The 18,393-nt window shown below is 43.0% G+C and overlaps 2 protein-coding genes across 2 annotated transcripts; both read left to right on the top strand.

Moving 5' to 3' along the window:
* The first annotated feature begins 12,723 nt into the window (after positions 1-12,723).
* LOC128310391 (tryptophan--tRNA ligase, mitochondrial) lies at positions 12,724-14,092 on the top strand. The gene is made up of 3 exons (XM_053047017.1): positions 12,724-12,813; positions 12,875-13,036; positions 13,101-14,092. Exons 1-3 carry the CDS (start codon positions 12,724-12,726, stop codon positions 13,980-13,982), a joined length of 1,134 nt encoding a protein of 377 aa, XP_052902977.1. The 3' UTR covers positions 13,983-14,092.
* Positions 14,004-18,368, top strand: LOC128310390 (dynein regulatory complex protein 11). Its single transcript, XM_053047016.1, has 2 exons — positions 14,004-15,682; positions 17,018-18,368. Exons 1-2 carry the CDS (start codon positions 14,110-14,112, stop codon positions 18,319-18,321), a joined length of 2,877 nt encoding a protein of 958 aa, XP_052902976.1. The 5' UTR covers positions 14,004-14,109; the 3' UTR covers positions 18,322-18,368.
* Positions 18,369-18,393: the final 25 nt, after the last annotated feature.

Here is an 18,393-nt window from a genome sequence, read left to right as displayed (position 1 = left end):
TCGAAATATCAAGTATGAGGCGTTAACTTCATTGGTAAGGAGCTTTGAAAATTTGCAGTGTTTATTTAAACCGACTCTAGTTTTTCAGTACAACCAGCTGAAATTCTAATATTCAGCGAACTAACGAGGCATAGATTACATTTAGGCAAATTGAAGGTAGCTGAAATATTTGGCAGTTCTGATTATGAAGCCTAGCATTCGATTTGCCTTAACCATTACCGTTTTTATCGACACTCAGCTTAAACATATTAGATGAATCAGCATATGAAACATCTTAGACTTCAACATATTAAACTTATTTTTAAATATTTAAAGCCTACAATCGAAAAGACATACAAAATCGTTTATCCCGGATGCTAATTTTCTTCGAATTTTGTGCAAAAACATATTCTTGCTGTGGTTTTTTGGCATTTTTTTCATAAATTGTGTCTATATCAGATGCTAATTTTTTGACATATGTGTTGATCACTCTTTGTATTCAAATGTACTCCTACAAAACAAGTCGATTATACCAAAATTAATCCAAATAATGTTATGGACACTGAAGCCGCTCTTAAATTATTATCTCATATCTTTAAAAACAAGCTGGACACTTTTATTTGACAAATACAAAAAAGGAGTACTTCTGTGTACTAAATTTCTCGTAATGAAATGGGTTAATGCATTGACAGATTATCATTTAGTATCTAAAATGTCGTAAAAGTCCGAATTAAAATTAATAAAAACAAGGAATACAATAGTATTGAGTCACATAATACAACTATATTTCAGTGCAGTTCTTAAAATACGTTACGCAGTCAATTGTACTGCTCGTTAAATTGTTCTCCGCGCAGTGTCCGTAAGAGTCTTATGCAGAGGGAAATTCCGTGCAAGCAAAACTGCAAAACAGAAATAAAAAAGAAATTAAACTTGCAGTACTTAAATCAAACTGCCAACCGTAGCATTCCAGCAGAATCACCACGGTTGAGTCGAGCGGTGATTGGATTAGACGTCATTAAATGCGAGTTCCCGCACCAAAGGGATGGGATTCCATTTTTATGTGCTCGCTTAAAACAGTGAAGTCAGTCGGTAGTGAGCAAAAGTTGCATTCAACCCTCGGTGCATGAAAAATGCGCCGAAGCGCTGAAATAGAAGTCAAGAAACCTATTTAATCTGTTTGCATCTTAACGACATCGCACCGACCGGATGGTGTGATGGTTTCGGGAAGTTAAGTACATTATTATTTTTTTCATGACGTTCGATCACTCCGTATACAATTTGTTATTGTAAATGAAGCTGAAGATACTTTCGGGAATGAAAAAAGAAGCAATACCAAAAAAAAACACTCAAAACTCCGCTTTGCGAGATGATCGTTTCGAGCGGCATTATGACGGGGAACCAATAATGTTCCGCAAAATGTTCGACCGAAATGGAAGTGATTAGGCGACCGGTAGCATCGTAGCTGTTATGTTGTTGAAAACATAATAGAAATGCAGTACAAATTACTGTACATTAAGTGCACAAAACAGAACTCACATCAATAACGTCCATAACACGTCCCGGCCCGAAAACCGACGAGTGACCGTTTGTGGACGATAAATGGGCAAACCTTGAAGAGGACACAGGGCCAACGCAATAGTGCGCAATCTTTTGCTCGTACTCTGTTCTATGAACCCTCTCAAGTCAGCTGTGTTTTCAAAAAGAATCAACAGTCACTACTCAATGCCCGTTCCAGCATGTCCGGGGTGCCGTCGAAACATATAAAACGTAAACAAATCTCCATATCTAATCATAAATAAACTCTAATAATGATGAACCAACCAAAACCCTGATGAGAAAAGGCGCCACGCTGGATGTGTGGACGAAGCGGAATGCACAGAGATACCGAAACGGGCGAAGATGTCACAGAAATCACCAAAAAGCAACAAGATGCACCACCGTGTCTAAAGTGCATTGTCTGCTCAATGCCCGATTGTGCCGAATCCCTGCAGTTCCCTCGATGCAGCCACAGCCAAAGCTTCGTACCCGGGACGCATTCGATCCCTCAACGAAACGCACCAAAAAGTTGTGAATCTAATAAAAATCATAATAAATTGCGATCGAGCTCTTCAGACCGTTTTGCTGCCTTTTCCCGGGGGTTGTTTGCCAGCGTTAAAAGATGCCGATATCAATCAAATGCATCATGCGTCGTATGATGCGAATCAAAAAAGGGCAAAAAAAAAAAATCAATCGTCCCATGTATTCTAGGGAAGCTCAGCGGTGATGTGGTAGAACACGGGATCAACCGGGATCACCAGCACGGATCGACGGCGAACAAGCGGTTTGATCGATTCAATGCCCGAAAACGTCAAACTCGGTATCGGTCAGCTGGTGGAAGCATCAGACCGCGTCCCTTGCGTGCTGCTGCAGTCTGGCCGTTGCTGCAACGCCGGAATGAGGCATCAATCGCGCACAGAACGGCACAGAAAAGGAGGACGATTTAACGATGTAATAAAACGATCAAATTTCAGAGCATCAAACGCACCAAAAAAAAAAGGAGAAATAGAATGAGACCCGACATAATGCAACGCTCACGTGTGCAAGCGGATGTGCCATGCTGCATGTGCGCGTTGCGCCATCCGCGAATAAAACGGGGATTTAGCCTTGTGATAAATAAATTTACAGCTTTAGTGGCAAACATTTCCGCATGCTTGGAGCCGAAAGGGCTTCCGTTTTGAAAGGGAATGCTCTCCCGTGTGGGCTACGATCCGGTGAGTTAGATTTCGTTTCAATTTTTTGTTTGTTCCGTAAGCTTTGTGTGGTTTACAATGCGCAGGACATATGTTTCGGTGGTGTAATTTCAGAAATCCACACCGGAGATGGAACGAGAAGTCAAAAGCAGTTCAGTAACCGCAGGCGGCAGATGAGTTGGGATTAGAGTTCGGAAAGCTTGCAAAAGACGGTCGTTTCGTAGGTAGAGAAGATTAACGTAAAAAATGGCATACATTTACCAAATTGTGTGCCATTGCATTCATCAATTGAACCTCTTTTCCTGTGAATATAACGCTTACTTCCATTGCCGAATAATGATTTAACAAACACTACTGTTCAGGTGATGTTATTAGCATTAGTCATGACGTCACTCTTGTCACTGAGTTTAACTCTTTGTCAAAGAGTCAAAGAGTGACTTTAGTGATTCGAAATCTTTACTCATTACTTTGAGATTCATATACAAATATGAGACTTCAACATCCTTTCATTACTCTATTACGTTCATACTCACTCAGTCAGTATGGTTTTGTTACTCTTTTGAGATTGAACTCTTTCTGACGTGAAGATATGTCAATTATACTATATTCTGCAATGTGTCTCTTTCGATGATTAAAGCAAAAGCGGACTAGCCCGGATTTCGTCAGTTTCTACTTTATGCGGAAAGACTGACCATTTCCGATTGACTAATCATTTTAAATTCCTCAGACAGAGTCATCATATTGAGATTCTGGATCGTGATCACCTGTGCCCGTTGGGATCAATGACGGATCTTGCGCTAGGCAAAGTGTTCTCCTAGAGGAGAACCTAGCACACGTTTGTGTTGTGGCTATCCCTCTTTGCACGTTATCATTTAATTTGTAACGGTCAATACCAAAACAGTAAGGAAATTGCTTTAAAGACTTTGTTCAAACTGAGTAGCATCAAAGTATAGAGAAGTGTCCTGGACAAGACGTCCTGGCCACTATATCAGAGAACGCCGCGATAGTAGACATTGCCCTTAAACTAGAGGAGAATCTAAAGATCCCTGCGACAAAGACAAAGTGATCATTGCGTTCCCCTGAATGTTCAAAGCAATTGTCCAAACAGTGAAGAAGTACCTGGGCTAGATAAACCTTGTTTTGTGAGGTGTTTGTCTAGACCATTCTCATCTAGCCAGCAGTCAAACGCAAAGACGGGCGACCTGTTAAAATGAATTCGAAAATAGTACAAGTGGTTCGGCTTGTAAAAAGACTTCGAAACGGTTTACGTTAATAATGATTTGACGAAGATGACCAACTCGGACGTTTTGGACAAATCTTAGTAGGAAGGGGCTGCGGAGACTAATCTCACAGGAACAAGTAAATTCAATAACTGCAAAGCCATCACGTAGTGACATTGGGTAGCCAATGTCACAAAAAAGCTATAATAAGAGCCAACGTCTTATGCTTTATATATTAATATTAAGAAGTTTAGATAGAAATGTATTTAGCACTTGAGTTCTTAAATTTGCCTCATTAATTAATATAAAGTGTAAAACAGGTCAATTGACTGAAGTGAGGATATCTCAATGCTCAAATTGAAAAGTGTTTAATATAAACATAAGTAATTCAATTGAAGTTGCAAAATCATTTTGCAATTCTTCCGGTATTCTAACTCCTAATAACAGTCTAAACACAAAACTCACAACTTCCCCAATGCAATCAAAATTCCATTAAGCCGAACGCGAATGACTTGACAAAAGCGACTTTTCATTAAAACAAATTTATCGTACAACACCACCGTGATACCCTTTTCAAATAAATTAACCGTCCTAATTTAATCTCACTTTTGGTCATCAGTTCCAACTGGCTGAACATCTTGATAGGCGACCGAATGGATGTTCGGCCCGCTCATCGATCCATTGAAAGTCCATCAACCATAAATCACGCAAAAATGGCACGAACATACTTAATTTCGGCCGCTATCTTGCTGGACATGGAATACAACAACTCAAACAATGTGACTTACAAAAAGGTAGCTCAAAGCGGGATGTTTTTCTCTCTACCCATGGCTAATTAATGAAAAAAATGCCGTCAGGTCACCTTTTCTTTTACGACCCTCCGAGCAGTGGCGTTATTTTATGCCATTGGCCAGGATCTTTCCGAACTTCGAATGTGTCACGTGTTTGTTGAAACTCATCGAGTGGAACGCCAGTTTTACGGCTTTTCTATCTGTAATCCGGCCAAAGTTTGGTTTGGTTTGACTAGCCAACAACATCGATAAACCCCCTCGTTTCATTATCAGGAAAGCTGTGTATCCTCCGATGCAGATGACGCCTCGACCGTAAATGTTACTGATCCCCGATAAATGTGGCGCACGAGCCACACGAAACGTTACCTTGTCGTATCGACCAGAGCGGGACAGAGGACAAAGTACCGAAGCAAGTAATTTAATTTGCCCATACAACACAACGGACCCTGCTGAGCCCGATGCGTTGGCGTAGATTTGTGGATGATAAAAATAGCCTTAAACCCCTGCTGGAACGATCGCACCAAGGGGACAACTGTTTGCTGTTGCTGCTGCTGTTGCTGCTGCTGCTTGTGTCTGCTACCGAGCGATCTGATCTCTGCATTTTTCCATATGGCAGCGAAGCGAGCGACCGACCCTTGCTGATGCGTCAGCCGTTGTACCCTTACTGTAGGGACGACCCTTTGCCATGTTTTCTCGGTGTGTGGTAGGCTATGGTAGACTACCATCATCCCTCGCAAACAAACAGCAGGCCGGGTAGAACGGAACATTGCAATATGATCATCAAACAGTGTGTTACAAAAATGACTTTATAATATTAATCTTTTGGCATTAGAATTTCACTTTTTACCATTATCATCTTATTTTGATTTACTATTGTCATGTTTTTTTTCATGAAAAAAATCAGAAAACGTAAAATATATTATTATTTTGTTCAAAATTATTTCCCACATTGAAGATGCTTTCAAGATCATTTTAAAGATCAGGGTAAAAATAATTTTTAAAGATCAATTTGATCATTCTTTGTAAAGAAGAACACTTAAATAATAGTTCTATTACCTTTTTGAACTGGTGCTTTAATTTTGCACATCACTGTATTTTTCAGCTAAAATGGAACGGAACAGAACCATCGAATGCGTTGTTTCACCCCATCCAACATTTTTGGGGAGTTTTAGTATGTGCATTTATGCTGGCAGCACCCGGTTCCTAACCCGGATGCATCCCTCTGGCAGTGCATGGCTATGCTTACCGTTCGTACGGTGGCCTGCACATCAGGGTGAGGCAGATGAGCAATGGAACTAGTGTCACAGATAAACACTCTACGGAAAGCGGCAAACAAACGAAAACGGTGTGATTTAGCTTAATGTAAACGAAAATGTGAGCCACCATATGCAGTGCCACAAGGACCCGGGATAAAAGGTGACAAACAAAAACGGCACTCAAAACGGGTTCCGCAAACTGGAAAGGAAATAGAAAATAGATTTCTTTTCGTTTCTTCCATTGCCGCCGACGCAAACCGATGGTTCGACACGATGCCATTTGCTCAGGGATGTGTTGTTGCACCATTCTGCAGCCAACAACAGACAGTTATGCTTTCTCTCCGTGTAACGGCTACTGACCGCGTGCGTAAGGTTTCATCCCCGGCACGTGTCGTTGGGTTATTGGTTTCGTTTTTACTATTGTCCCGGTGACAGCTGACCGCCTTTTGTGGATCCTGTTCCGCAGGAAGGAGGATGGTCAGAGGAGGGCAAACAAGACAAGAATAAATAAAACCCGATCGGTACGAATGTGTTACATGTACACCACGGATAATTGTGGCAATAGAAATGGTAGTTACTGCGTAACACGTGTCCAAAAGCTTTAGGGCGTCCAAAAGAGAAGAGAATTCTGGGAAGTCTCTTGAAAAGGTCTAATAGAAATAGTGATTGCAAGCTGCAAAGCTGTTAGATGCGTTTAACAGGTGATTTGTGTTGTTGAATGGTTTTGGTAAGAACGGCTGTCTACCGTTCATCATTGGACATGCTGTGCTGACGTGGACGAAACGTTTAAAGAATCCTTAGAATTTCTGTGTACAGTTGTGATCTTCCATTGAAGGTTTCCATTCACCTGATAAGTATTTCCGATAGGTTTTGTTCCATGAGTTCCACACAACAAACTCCATGCTGTCCTCAGTATTTCATATCAAACGGACTGCTATGCCGGTCTAGTGGGGTATTGTACCACGATGACCTTGTACCTTGATAGTGCATGCTCCGAAAGATTCAATATTTAGATTTTCTCCGCTGCTAGAGATATCTTCGTTGTGTTGGAACAGGTGTTAGTAATGGTTTGCAAGTGTTTGTCTATCCAATGATGCATGAGGTGTCCTTGGAGTAATATATTGGTCTGTGTTAGGGCATCGATCAATTAAGCCTTCAAAATTGAAGTCAATGAAGTCCTCAGATGCGTTGTGTTATATGGATTAACCTCTTCTCTTATAACATGAGGTTCATTAGACATGAGACAGATACTACTGTAAGTCCAATTTGTTGCAGGACTAAACCAGCAATTGGAGAACACGAAGGTCGGATGATGAATATTAATAAACGATTGATTCCAATAGAAGTCTGATTTCAATCCGTACTAATATGAATTCTTCTTTAAGATTCGATATTCTTGTCGTTAGCAAGAACTGACTATCTAAATCACTTTTACCAGTGCCAGTATAAGTCATTCGAGTCATGTTATCGCAGTCAAGGCATACTAGCTCGTTAAAATAATATGAAGATATGTACTTCATTGAATCTTTAGGAAGAACTTACAATGAATTGAATCTGCTCTACTCAAAACACCTGCAGCGACGAACGAAGGTGGAACTAAGCTGGGATTTCGTTGTTAAAGTTGTTATCCAAAGTTACGTTCGTATCATGACAGCAGAACTCTGAGTCGAGCCTTACGGTTTAAACTTCCGGCCAGCAAGTATACTTCGTCTCATTGATTTTCAATACAACCATTAAGGAATTGCATTTCTTTTTATCCAAAGTTAAAATAATATCAGATTTAGAAAGGTAATACAGATAGATTTCAGAAAATACTCACATACGCCTCTGAGACATGGACTTTGTACAAAATTGATGAAAAGGATCTTGGTCTCTTATGTTTGCAAGGGCAATGCAGCAGCCGCTATAATGACGAGCTCTACGAGCTGTACGGTGAACTCACTACCGAGCAGCGGATTAGACGGTTAGTCTCCAGTGGGTTAGTTAAGTTAGGGAAATGACGCCGGACGACCTAGTCCGTAAAGTCCTTTTAGGTTTTCCACATGGGCAGAGGAAGCGTGGTAAACTCAAAAGCAATGACCCGTCCGCCTGAAAGGCTGGGATTATAGATTGGCTCATTGATTGGGTTTTTTTTGGAAACAAAATATATTATTTGAAATATTCCTTTGAGAAATCAAGGTAGTATCTCCGCATTGGAAAAAGTACAACATTACGTCGTACATTGAGCCAGGTAAAGGAGATACAGTTTTTTACTCGGGCAATCTCTTTTTTGCCTTTACAAAAAAATCAATCATCAAGTAATAAAATTATCTAATTTACGAGCCCCGCCAGGAATACAAACAACGGCATAAAAATGTATCGCAAAAAAAAAACTTCGGTAAACCATAGCTACTCCATCGCCATGTTTTCCCAGGCCCATCAACGGGCATAATTTTACCGAAAATCTAACGGATTGAAGTGGAAGCGATGCGCTCGGGTGTGCCAACCAAACAAACGGTGCACAATTGTAAACATAAACATACTGCAACGAAAAAAGAAAAAAACCATCCTCGTCACTTCAGAATGCTACGAATCGAGATGGATACACCTAGCAGGAACGGGGTGGAATAAAGTATAAACAACCTTCAAGTACCGCGAGCTTCGACGGGCAAAAATTCCCTCACTCCGGACATTTTTTCCTTGATCGTGAAAGTCATAAAATTTATGACAATTGTCATAAGTGTTAATGTAATCTTTTTCCCGGACCATTCAGGCCGTTCGGTGTTCGGAAAGTGAGGTAAAGGTTTCGGTTTTTTTTTGTTTGTCGGTGCGGTAGGGCAACTTTTTTCGGTGGGGATTCTTTCCCTTACTGCCGATCATTTTCTCTCCTGCTCTCTGAACGAGTTGTTGACCCTAGGCAGATAAGGGTACATTGGGAAAGGGAAACGGAAGGTATGACTTCATATCCGAATGTGAGCAAAGCCAGCGCTAATGCTTCGGGAATCCGGAATCCTAGGAGGAGGGTTTCTAGACTTGTTTCTGGTAGGCAATCAAAATAAATAATCAAGAGCAAAAGAAAGCCAATCAACAGTGTATGGGACAAAAAAACACACACACTAAACACTCGAAGATCACATGCAGTGTGAGAGTGAATGCTATAATTTTGTCTTTTTACGACATTTATGCGTTGACATGAGGACAGGCAGGACATGAAGGACCCGAGTATCTGGCGGATATGAACGTACATTGGTGGATACATTTCATTTGTGATGTTGTGCTGCCTAACTGTAGAAAAACAGAACATTGATCGAGAGAGGGAAACAGAATTGGTCCATAACTGAGAAATCCTTGGACGAGTAAAAGGAAGAACGTATCAATCAGTGCTGCGCACCATTGCAAACATCAAGGAACTCCAGGAAACGTTTATCATTAAATCCATCCAAAAAAACGCAAAACGCAACCAATGAAAGGGGAAAGTGTGTCCTTATGCATCTTTCAGGCATGTTGATGCAGCTTTGAAGAATAAAAGAGTTTTTCCCCTTTTAATACTGCCAGAGCATTCCTCCACAAACTGCTTCCTGGTGCCAATGTTTATGTTTGTTTTATTTTATGACTTTCGTCAATTGAAGCTTCCATACCTCTTCGCAGTGCTGATATGTTTTAGGTCCGGCTCGAGCCTTTCATAGATGGTAGTGCACTTAGAAAAAAAGGATGCAACAAAACCTAAAGCAGGAAAAAATGTACAATCAAATCAGTTGCCGAGCAGCAGTATGAGGGCCTAGACGAGTAGAATAGCTTTCCTTTTGGCCAGCCAGCATTGCAATCCCGAAGATGTTTACCCTATTCGGAAGGATTCTCTCTGTAGAGGAAGGATGCATCGTATTTAAAACAAATAAATTATTGCTGCAGTGTTGCTATGATGACGGCTGTTGTTTTATCGCAGGCTACTGCGTGTGATCGCGTATGCGCTATGCAAGCAACATCAAAAGGGATGACTCTCTCGGTCATCCTGGTGGACAGTTTGGTAGGGACAGTACGTCGGTATGTTCGGGATACGGGGCCGAGTAACATTATGTAATCTGATCGGTTAACCCGTTTATTTTTTCAAAGTGAACCAGCAAGGAAAGCGGTCCACTCGAGAGGTCCTTTTGTAGATTTCGGACCGGTTTCCCTACTATTCCGGAGCGGGAGCAAAGCAAAGGATATCGCATGGGATATTCAACTTTTGACCTGACTCCATACATACCAGTATTTTTGTAAGGCACTAGGGAAAGCAGAACATAGGCTAAATGTATGACTAAATCGTATAACCAACGTTACGTTATTCCCATGCACACGGTGACCACCACCGTTCCAGGGCGTTGCGACACACTGAGACCCATATGGGCATAACAGCAATTGAAACATTTTCCAAATAATTAATCATGCTGCTACTTCGCTTCGCTTCCTGGGGATGACTTTTGGCTTTGCCGTGCATTGTTTTGGACCGATCGTTTGGACCGAGCGAAAGGGTTCTAAGACAAAACATGGTACAAGATGTTGCAATACGACCCACTGGTGACCGTTGGTGATCCTCGAATAAATGTTCAACCAGCATCCAGAAAGAGGTTGGCTTTCTAATTAATGATTCTATTCAATTTGATAGGAACCAAAATCGGCTCATAACCCTACTTTCCATATCCGTCTGCCATTAGAACAGCTAAAACCGACTACGATTTCTTGATTTCCTCATGTTTGCGATTGAGATTAAATCATGATTTGTCACGTCATCTTCGGTAGGCGCTATGTTGGGTTAATTTCCCGAAGGTTTGGAAGGCTTAATCGTGACAAATCGTGGTCTATTTGTCCGGCCTAGAATGCATCTTGTTCTAAAGCAAAATTAGGCACCTTTTTTGATTGATGGTTCTCATCAACAGTGGACAATGCAAATGTCCTGCAAACGGATTGATGGATACCAATGAGTTGCAGTGGTTCATTAGCATGCAGTACAGCATTAGAATACGGGCAACAAAACATTAATCATGGACAATATGCAGGCTGACAGTGCATTGACCGTTACAGAGGAAATTTTCCAAAGTAATGTTCGGAAAACAGATAAACCAACGTGGAAAGGATTAAACCAATGATCATTCGTTTCTCTCCTCCTGTGAAAATCAAGCTGAAGTACTTTACACACAATTTGAGTAATTTTTAACGTAAGAATTAAAAATAGAGTTTCCTGCCAAAATAGAAAAAATAGAGTTAGTGGCAAAATCCAGCTGTGCTTAAACGTTTGTAAGTGTCCAGTCGTAGTTATCCATGTATGTGTCGAGTCGCAGTTGTCCATATCTGTCCAGAAAGCAATCACCAATAGGCAATAATGAACGATTTCTATCCAACGATACGTGATATCAGAAGCTTGATTAGAATTGGACCACAATAGCTAAACCTGTGAGGTTCTAAAAGTTCTTTTAAGTGAATGAACGAACTTCGTTCGTCAAATTGCGTTGGAGCAGTTCGCGAATAGTCCACAGGTCCAACTACCTATACTGGGCCTGTGGTGAATTATGCTTTAAATCTTAAAGTAATTAAACGAGCTGTGATTTTTATGATAGACTAAAGAACTAAAGATCTAAACTGTTCGTTTAATTCTTCACAATAAATGAACCAGTTCACTGAAGTTCGTATGAAATTAATGTATTACCTAATCCAAATCGTGTAGCGTGAAGAAATCTAGTCAGGGATAAGGGTCTTATACATAACGACTTCCACCAATAAGTGAATCGTTGACGCCTCCAACGTCATGTTCCAAAATAAGATCCTAGTGCGTTTAACGGACGAAAGCGTAAATGTTCTTTCCTTTAGAACATGTAGTCACTTGTGACATGGCAACTAAATATTTTCTCGAAGTTTGCTGCTTTCATCGGTAAGGTTGATCCGAAAGAGCATGTTGGACTAATCTGATTTTGCTAGAGAAATCACTGGAGAGTGCTATCCAAATTTAAACGCTGAAATAGAGGCTAAGCCAATTGTCAATCGAAACATCTGAACCAAAAGCTAAATTTTATTATTTTGAAGCCCGTCGCTGATGTACTGGACCAAGGGTCTCCAAACTGCGGCCCTCGCGAGTCTCCAATCACTGTGTAAATGGCCACCTACTACAATAGTTTCAACCAATGCGGCGCGAGCACTGAAATGTTGGGAGATCTCAGTTCTGGACAATAGGTGTGACATTTTTTAGAAGGTTTATAACAATAGGATAAGCATAATCGATTACATTAAATTAACTTCATTAATGTTTTGTTTGACATTCAATGACTAATGCAACCCTTTCATTTTTTCCCTAGGAACTGTATATTAAATCAAATTTGGATAGTAAATTTGTTATGTTACTTACTGTATTGGATAATGAAACAATTAAAATGCACATGGCTCGTCATTTTCCCGCCAAGAAACAAAACAGTGACCAAAGCGCCCTCTATACGTCAGCATTAGAAGTAGTCTTGTGTTGCCTCAAGCCAAGGTAAATATATAACCGAGAGCGCCACAAAAGTCGAAACGCAGTATGAATTCATTTGATATTTCGTGATATTAAATAAACGGTCGTTTATCGCGGAAGTACTTAATTACGCGAGCTTTACCTTCCAAACATGGTACATTTTGCTAATTGAAGAAAATACATTTGAAGAACAAGAATGCAGCATTTTGCAGTGTAGAAGGTTTGTTATGACGTTTCAGTTGGTTTGCGACGTTGTTTACCTCTTGGCTCAATCGATAGAAAACCGGCAAGATGTTGATCTCGAGACGAATTTTATCATTTCTTTCCAAGAATACATACGGTTCAAGGCATTCTGTTCGTTGTCTGTCTTCTGAATCGAAGGTATGTTAGTCTATGCAGTATATTCATGTGCTTGGCGTAATCGTTTTTCCTTTTCCTAAAGCCTGCACCATGGCCACGAAAGGTGTTTTCCGGTGTGCAACCGACGGGCGCGCTGCATATTGGTAACTATTTGGGCGCAGTGAAACGATGGGTAGAGTTGCAAGAGGCTGGAGAGGATGTAACATACTGCATTGTTGATTTACACTCCATGACCATCCCGCCGGTATGTGAAATTTAATAGTAAACGTGCGTTCAACCACATGGTAATATTTCCACATTCCTGACAGGAGCCAGAAACGTTACGTCATAATACACTGCAAATGACGGCGACCTTGTTGGCCTGCGGTATCGATCCGGCTCGTGCAACACTGTTTCTACAGTCAGCCGTTCCACAGCATGCCGAACTGTCCTGGATTCTCGGTTGTCTTACCACGATGGCTCGTCTAACGCATCTCCCGCAGTACAAGGAGAAGTCAGCTAACATGAAGGAAATCCCTCTGGGGTTGTACCTCTACCCCGTGCTGCAAGCTGCCGATATTATGCTATACAAAGCCACCCACGTGCCTGTTGGAGAGGATCAAATTCAGCAGCTACAGTTGGCACAATCGCTGTCCCGCGCATTCAACAATAAGTATGGCCGAACGTTTCCTTTTTGCGAAACGCTCGTGAACGATGGTAGCCGGTTAAAATCGCTGCGGGACCCTTCGAAAAAGATGTCCAAATCAGACCCCGATCCAAAGAGTTGCATTATGCTGATCGATTCGCCCGACCTGGTGCTGGAAAAGGTGAAGAAATCTGTGACGGATTTCAATTCGGCGGTAACATTCAACCCGGAGGAGCGACCGGGTGTGTCTAATCTGATCACCATTCATTCGCTTGTGAGTGGAAAGACGCCGGACGAGATATGTCGGGAAGCGGAGGGCAAAAATACTGGCCAGTATAAATTGATAGTTGCCGACGCGTTGATAGAACATTTGCGTCCGATCCGGGAGCGTATGGAGCGGTACACACAGGATGTGGGCTTTCTAGCAAGCGTTATCGAGGAAGGTAGTGAACGGGCAAGAACGATAGCGGAACAAACGATTGACGAGGTGAAGCAAAAAATTGGCGTAGATTGCTTCAATGTGGGACGGTTGCGACGAACTGTGCGGCATGAGAATAAATACTAGTTTAAGAAATAATACGCGAAATACTCGTGCGTCTAAATCCAAGCATGCATCGGTTTTCTTCCGCTTCTCACAACTGTGAGCTTTCAATTGAAGTACTTTACAAAGTAAGTTCCGGTTTTCTCGTAGAATGGCACAAGCGAAAGCCATTGCAAAATTTTGGATCACAACCAGCGATCTACTGGACCACGTTCTCGCACACGAAAAACGATTGCAAAAGGCCGAACCCACGAAAGATGTGCGAATTGTTCACCGATTGGTGTCCGATCTGTACTGCCGTTATGTGCAGCTGTGCCGTAACCTGGCACGATGCTTCGACCAAACACTGCAAGTCCAAAAACGTGAAGTAATTGAACGTTTATTAGAGGCGGCACAGGCACGCATGCTGGAGTTCCGCACCAAGCTACAGGAGATCGAGCTAAGCGAGTTCGTGTATGTGGACGGTGCATTGCAGGAGCAACATCTGATACCGGACGATGTACAAGCCGTCCGACCCTGCTACTTCCCGGCTACGCGCCCAGCAGAACTGCAAGCGCTAATTGATTCACGAAAATTGGTCCTATTTGGGTCCGAAGCAAGCGACACCGAAGATGGTTCCATGGATGAAAGCGAACATGAAGATGAAACGGTTGCAGAGCCTCAAGGCATCAGGCGACCCGTAGTGCAACGTGATCGTCGAAAGGAACGTCTTCGGGGAGCACTAAATTTAATTACAGCACATGAAAAAGCACGTCAAGCACGTGTACGGCAAACGAACTTCCGTCTTCATCCCGACCGATACTATCCGAGACCGATCGATGAGGAGATCGTAGACGTGCCGTACGAATTCTTCTACCGTCCAGGTCAGTTTATGCTGTACCCAGTGAAGCGTACCGTGTACAATTGGGACTTTCAGATGAAGAAGAAAGATGTGGCCCGCTTTGCATATTATGCTCCGCCCGGTTGGGAAGAAAAGGCACCTGCAGTGGATGAGCAACCAATCGCCAAGGAACTAACGAGGAAACAAATAGCGGAGGAAGACAATTCTGCTGAGATAGCCGAAGCAGAAGCTGCCATACGTTTGGAGGAAGCAATAGCACAGATGAAGTTGAATCATGCAGCAGCAAAAATACAACGCCACTGGCGAATGTATCACTTCGCTAAGGCACAGAAAAAGCATCGATACGAACGGTCTAAGTTTTTGGGACTGTTTGAGGACAGTGCCGCGAAGGTACAGGATGAGATCGCCGTTGAGGAGGTACGGGCAGCCCGGAGAGACCAGAAGCCAGAATTTGATCGCACGTTTATTGATGCGATCGCAGACGAAAAGGCACGAATATTACGGACGCGTGGACCGGCGATACTTGAGGATATTACGGATTTTGTGAGAGCTTGGTTTCGCCAGTGGTATGACGAGGCGCACGCGTTCGATGTTATACCGGAACCGTTCCAGGGTGGAACGGTACTGATTGTGCGTGGCGAAACACTCACCCCGTTGGAGTATTTGGAGCTGGAACGACTAAAGAAGCTGGAAAAGCTGAAGTCGGCTGAGCAGAAGAAAAAAGAAGCCGAGGCAAAGAAGGCTGCGAAGGAACGCGAGCTGGAGAAGAAGCGCGAGGAGAAGGCGCGACTGAAGGAGCTGGCCCGCGAGAAACGTGCCAGAGAAAAGAAGGAAGGCAAAACGTATGATTTTACAGAGCCGGAGTTTGTGAGCAATGCTTATCGTAAGAATTCTTTCTCTTTCAAACTTTGCTTAACTTCATGAGGCACTTTGTGGTCTTGGCCCGCTGCAGGAGTTCTCTAAACAGCTCACAGTCAAGCGCCGTCGTCTACCAATTCATTATCCCGGCCTTTCTATTGGACGCATCAACGCCATCATTCCATCTCATATTGAGCTTACCATGCTTCCTCTGTTCATGTGGACGACCTAAAAGGACTTTACGGGTTGGGTTGTCCGGTGTCATTCGCATGACGTGATTTGCCCAGCGGAGCCTGGCGTGTCTAATATACTCTGCGACAACGAGCTACAAAGTTGATCTTTTTGTGTGACTCCTCCATTCATCCTTACCGGGCCAAAAATCCTTGAGAGCGTCTAGACCGCGGCTAGGATGGTTTTGTCAGTTTTTGACAGAGTCCATGTCTTAGAGGCGTATAGGAGTACTGGAACTATACAAGTTCTATATAGTTCCAGCTTCGTTAGTCGCAACAAGTGTTCTGAGTGGAGAAGTTTCCTCAGACTGTAGAAAGACCGGTTGGTAGCTAGCATCCTAGCGCGTATCTCAACATCATTGTTATTGTCGATGCTGACCTTTGATCCTAGATAGGTGAAATTTTGGACGACTTCGCAAGTGCGATCACCTATCTGTATATTACCTCTTTGTAAGATATGATTTGCTGCTGATGGAACCGCCATCAACTTGGTTTTTGTCTAGTGAATTTCCAACCCGAGGTTTTGTGCCATCTGTTCAATCGTTTGGTGAACAACCGCTACGTAGGAGAGCCGTAAACCAAAGATTTTTCTGTCATCAGCGTTTGCCAGGATCAGGATTAACTTTTAGAAGATGATCCCTGAAGTTTTCATCTCAGAGTGGATTGCCCTCTCTGGCGCTGGTTGAAGAGTAGATAAGCTAGCTCAATTCCTTGGCGTAGACGGGTTGGGCTCTGAACATGTGACTTTGAACATTGACATTCGTACTAGGTCTGGTAAGTTTGGCCAGAATTCCTAAAGAGCTCATTGCGTCGTACGATTTTAGCCTGGCTTTGTTATCTTATGGAGACCGTGGAGTCAATGAAGAGATGGAAGGAGTGGAGCTGTTGTTTTTCCATCTTCATCGAAGATTTGCCGCACGGTGAAGATCTGATGAGTGGTTGATTTACTATTTCGAAAATCCCGTCTGGTTATTTCCAATAGTATCTTCCACGAATGGGATAAGACCAATCACAAGGCATCGATGAATTTCATTTTCTAGTGCTGTATCTACATTTTAGATTAGTTCGACTATTATTCTCTTTCGAGTTTTCCTTGAATGAGGTTAATCAAAACAAGCTTTCAATTTTAGTCACATTGGAGGAAACAATGGAACGATATCGTAAAGATTGGGCGTTTGTAAGCGAGCTGGACAATGTGCACGATCTGCCCGTCATGGAGTGGATAACGCTGGAAAAGTTCGCCGAGGTACATCAGGAACTGCACGCCGAAGTACACGAGCTGCTCAAGTCGGAACGGGAGCTGCTGCAGATGGCACTGTGCAAGGACGAACGGATGAAGTACAAACCACCGAAACCGAAGAAGATTCCCCGCGTAAAAGGTGCTAAGGGAAAGAAGCGTAAGGAACCGATCGATCCAACCGCTGATCGTTCGGTGGAATCGATGGTCGACGAGCTGGTGGAACGAAGCGTGATAAAGAGCTATCGCAGACGAACATTTGAAGATTTTGTTGGAGATTACAACTATGCAGCGTTTGAGCGACGCAATTACTTGGAACAGGATCCTCCGCCGGGAATGGGAGAGGTGATAACTATTCTACGCTCGTACCTGTACGGCATGGGACCAGTCGTTGCACCGAAACCGAAATCGATCTGTCTGCTGGGTTCGCACGGATACGGCAAAACGCTGCTGCTTGAAGCGATCTGTCAGGAGACGGGCTCGGTATTGTTTGATCTGAGCGTTGAATCTTGTGGACCGGTCGAACCTAACGATATGGCTTACTTTTGCCAGCTGGTACTAAGAACCGCCCGTGCAATGCAACCTTCGGTGATCGCTATCGAGGATGTGCATCGCGCGTTCTGCAAGAAAGTTCCGTCCGCCGATCAGTCGCTCGATCCGACCAAACTGGGCAAACATCTGTTCAAGCTGATCGTGAAACAGCTCAACCCGGAGGATAAAGTTCTGCTCGTTGCCACCAGCAATGAACCGTGGTTGGCCAAGGTAGGACCGCTGAAGAAATGTTTTGACAAGTTCTTACTTCTTCCCCGACCCGACTACGGTTCTACGGTTCTTCTGTGGCAGTATGCTCTTGGACGCTTTCCCACCGTTCCACGCGATTTCGGTGTGTCCGCGTTAGCAAAGGTCACCACCGGTTACTCGGCCGGACAGATAATACGATGCGCGAAGGAAGTGCTCAACATTAGACGCCGCATGCAGTTCGGACGAAAGCCTTTACAGGTGCAGGAGCTATTGGATCACTTCCTTACAGGCGCGCAGGATGCACCACAGTATCCAATCACCGACAAAGAGTACGATAAGTACGTTAAATGGCATCGTAAGGTGGACAAATTGGCAAAGCAGCGTGCAAAGATTGTACGCGAGCGGGAGTTGTTGGCAGAACAGCAGAAAGCCAAAGCCTCAGGAGGGAAGAAATGATCACACACCATACTCTTGATAACCCAATGAACAACGCAGGAATAAAACGCAAACCACCTGGGAATTATTTAT

This window comes from Anopheles moucheti, chromosome 2, assembly GCF_943734755.1.
Source record: "Anopheles moucheti chromosome 2, idAnoMoucSN_F20_07, whole genome shotgun sequence".
NCBI lineage: Eukaryota > Metazoa > Arthropoda > Insecta > Diptera > Culicidae > Anopheles > Anopheles moucheti.
Note: the sequence above shows the minus strand (reverse complement) of the source record. Positions and strands in the feature narration are given on the sequence as shown.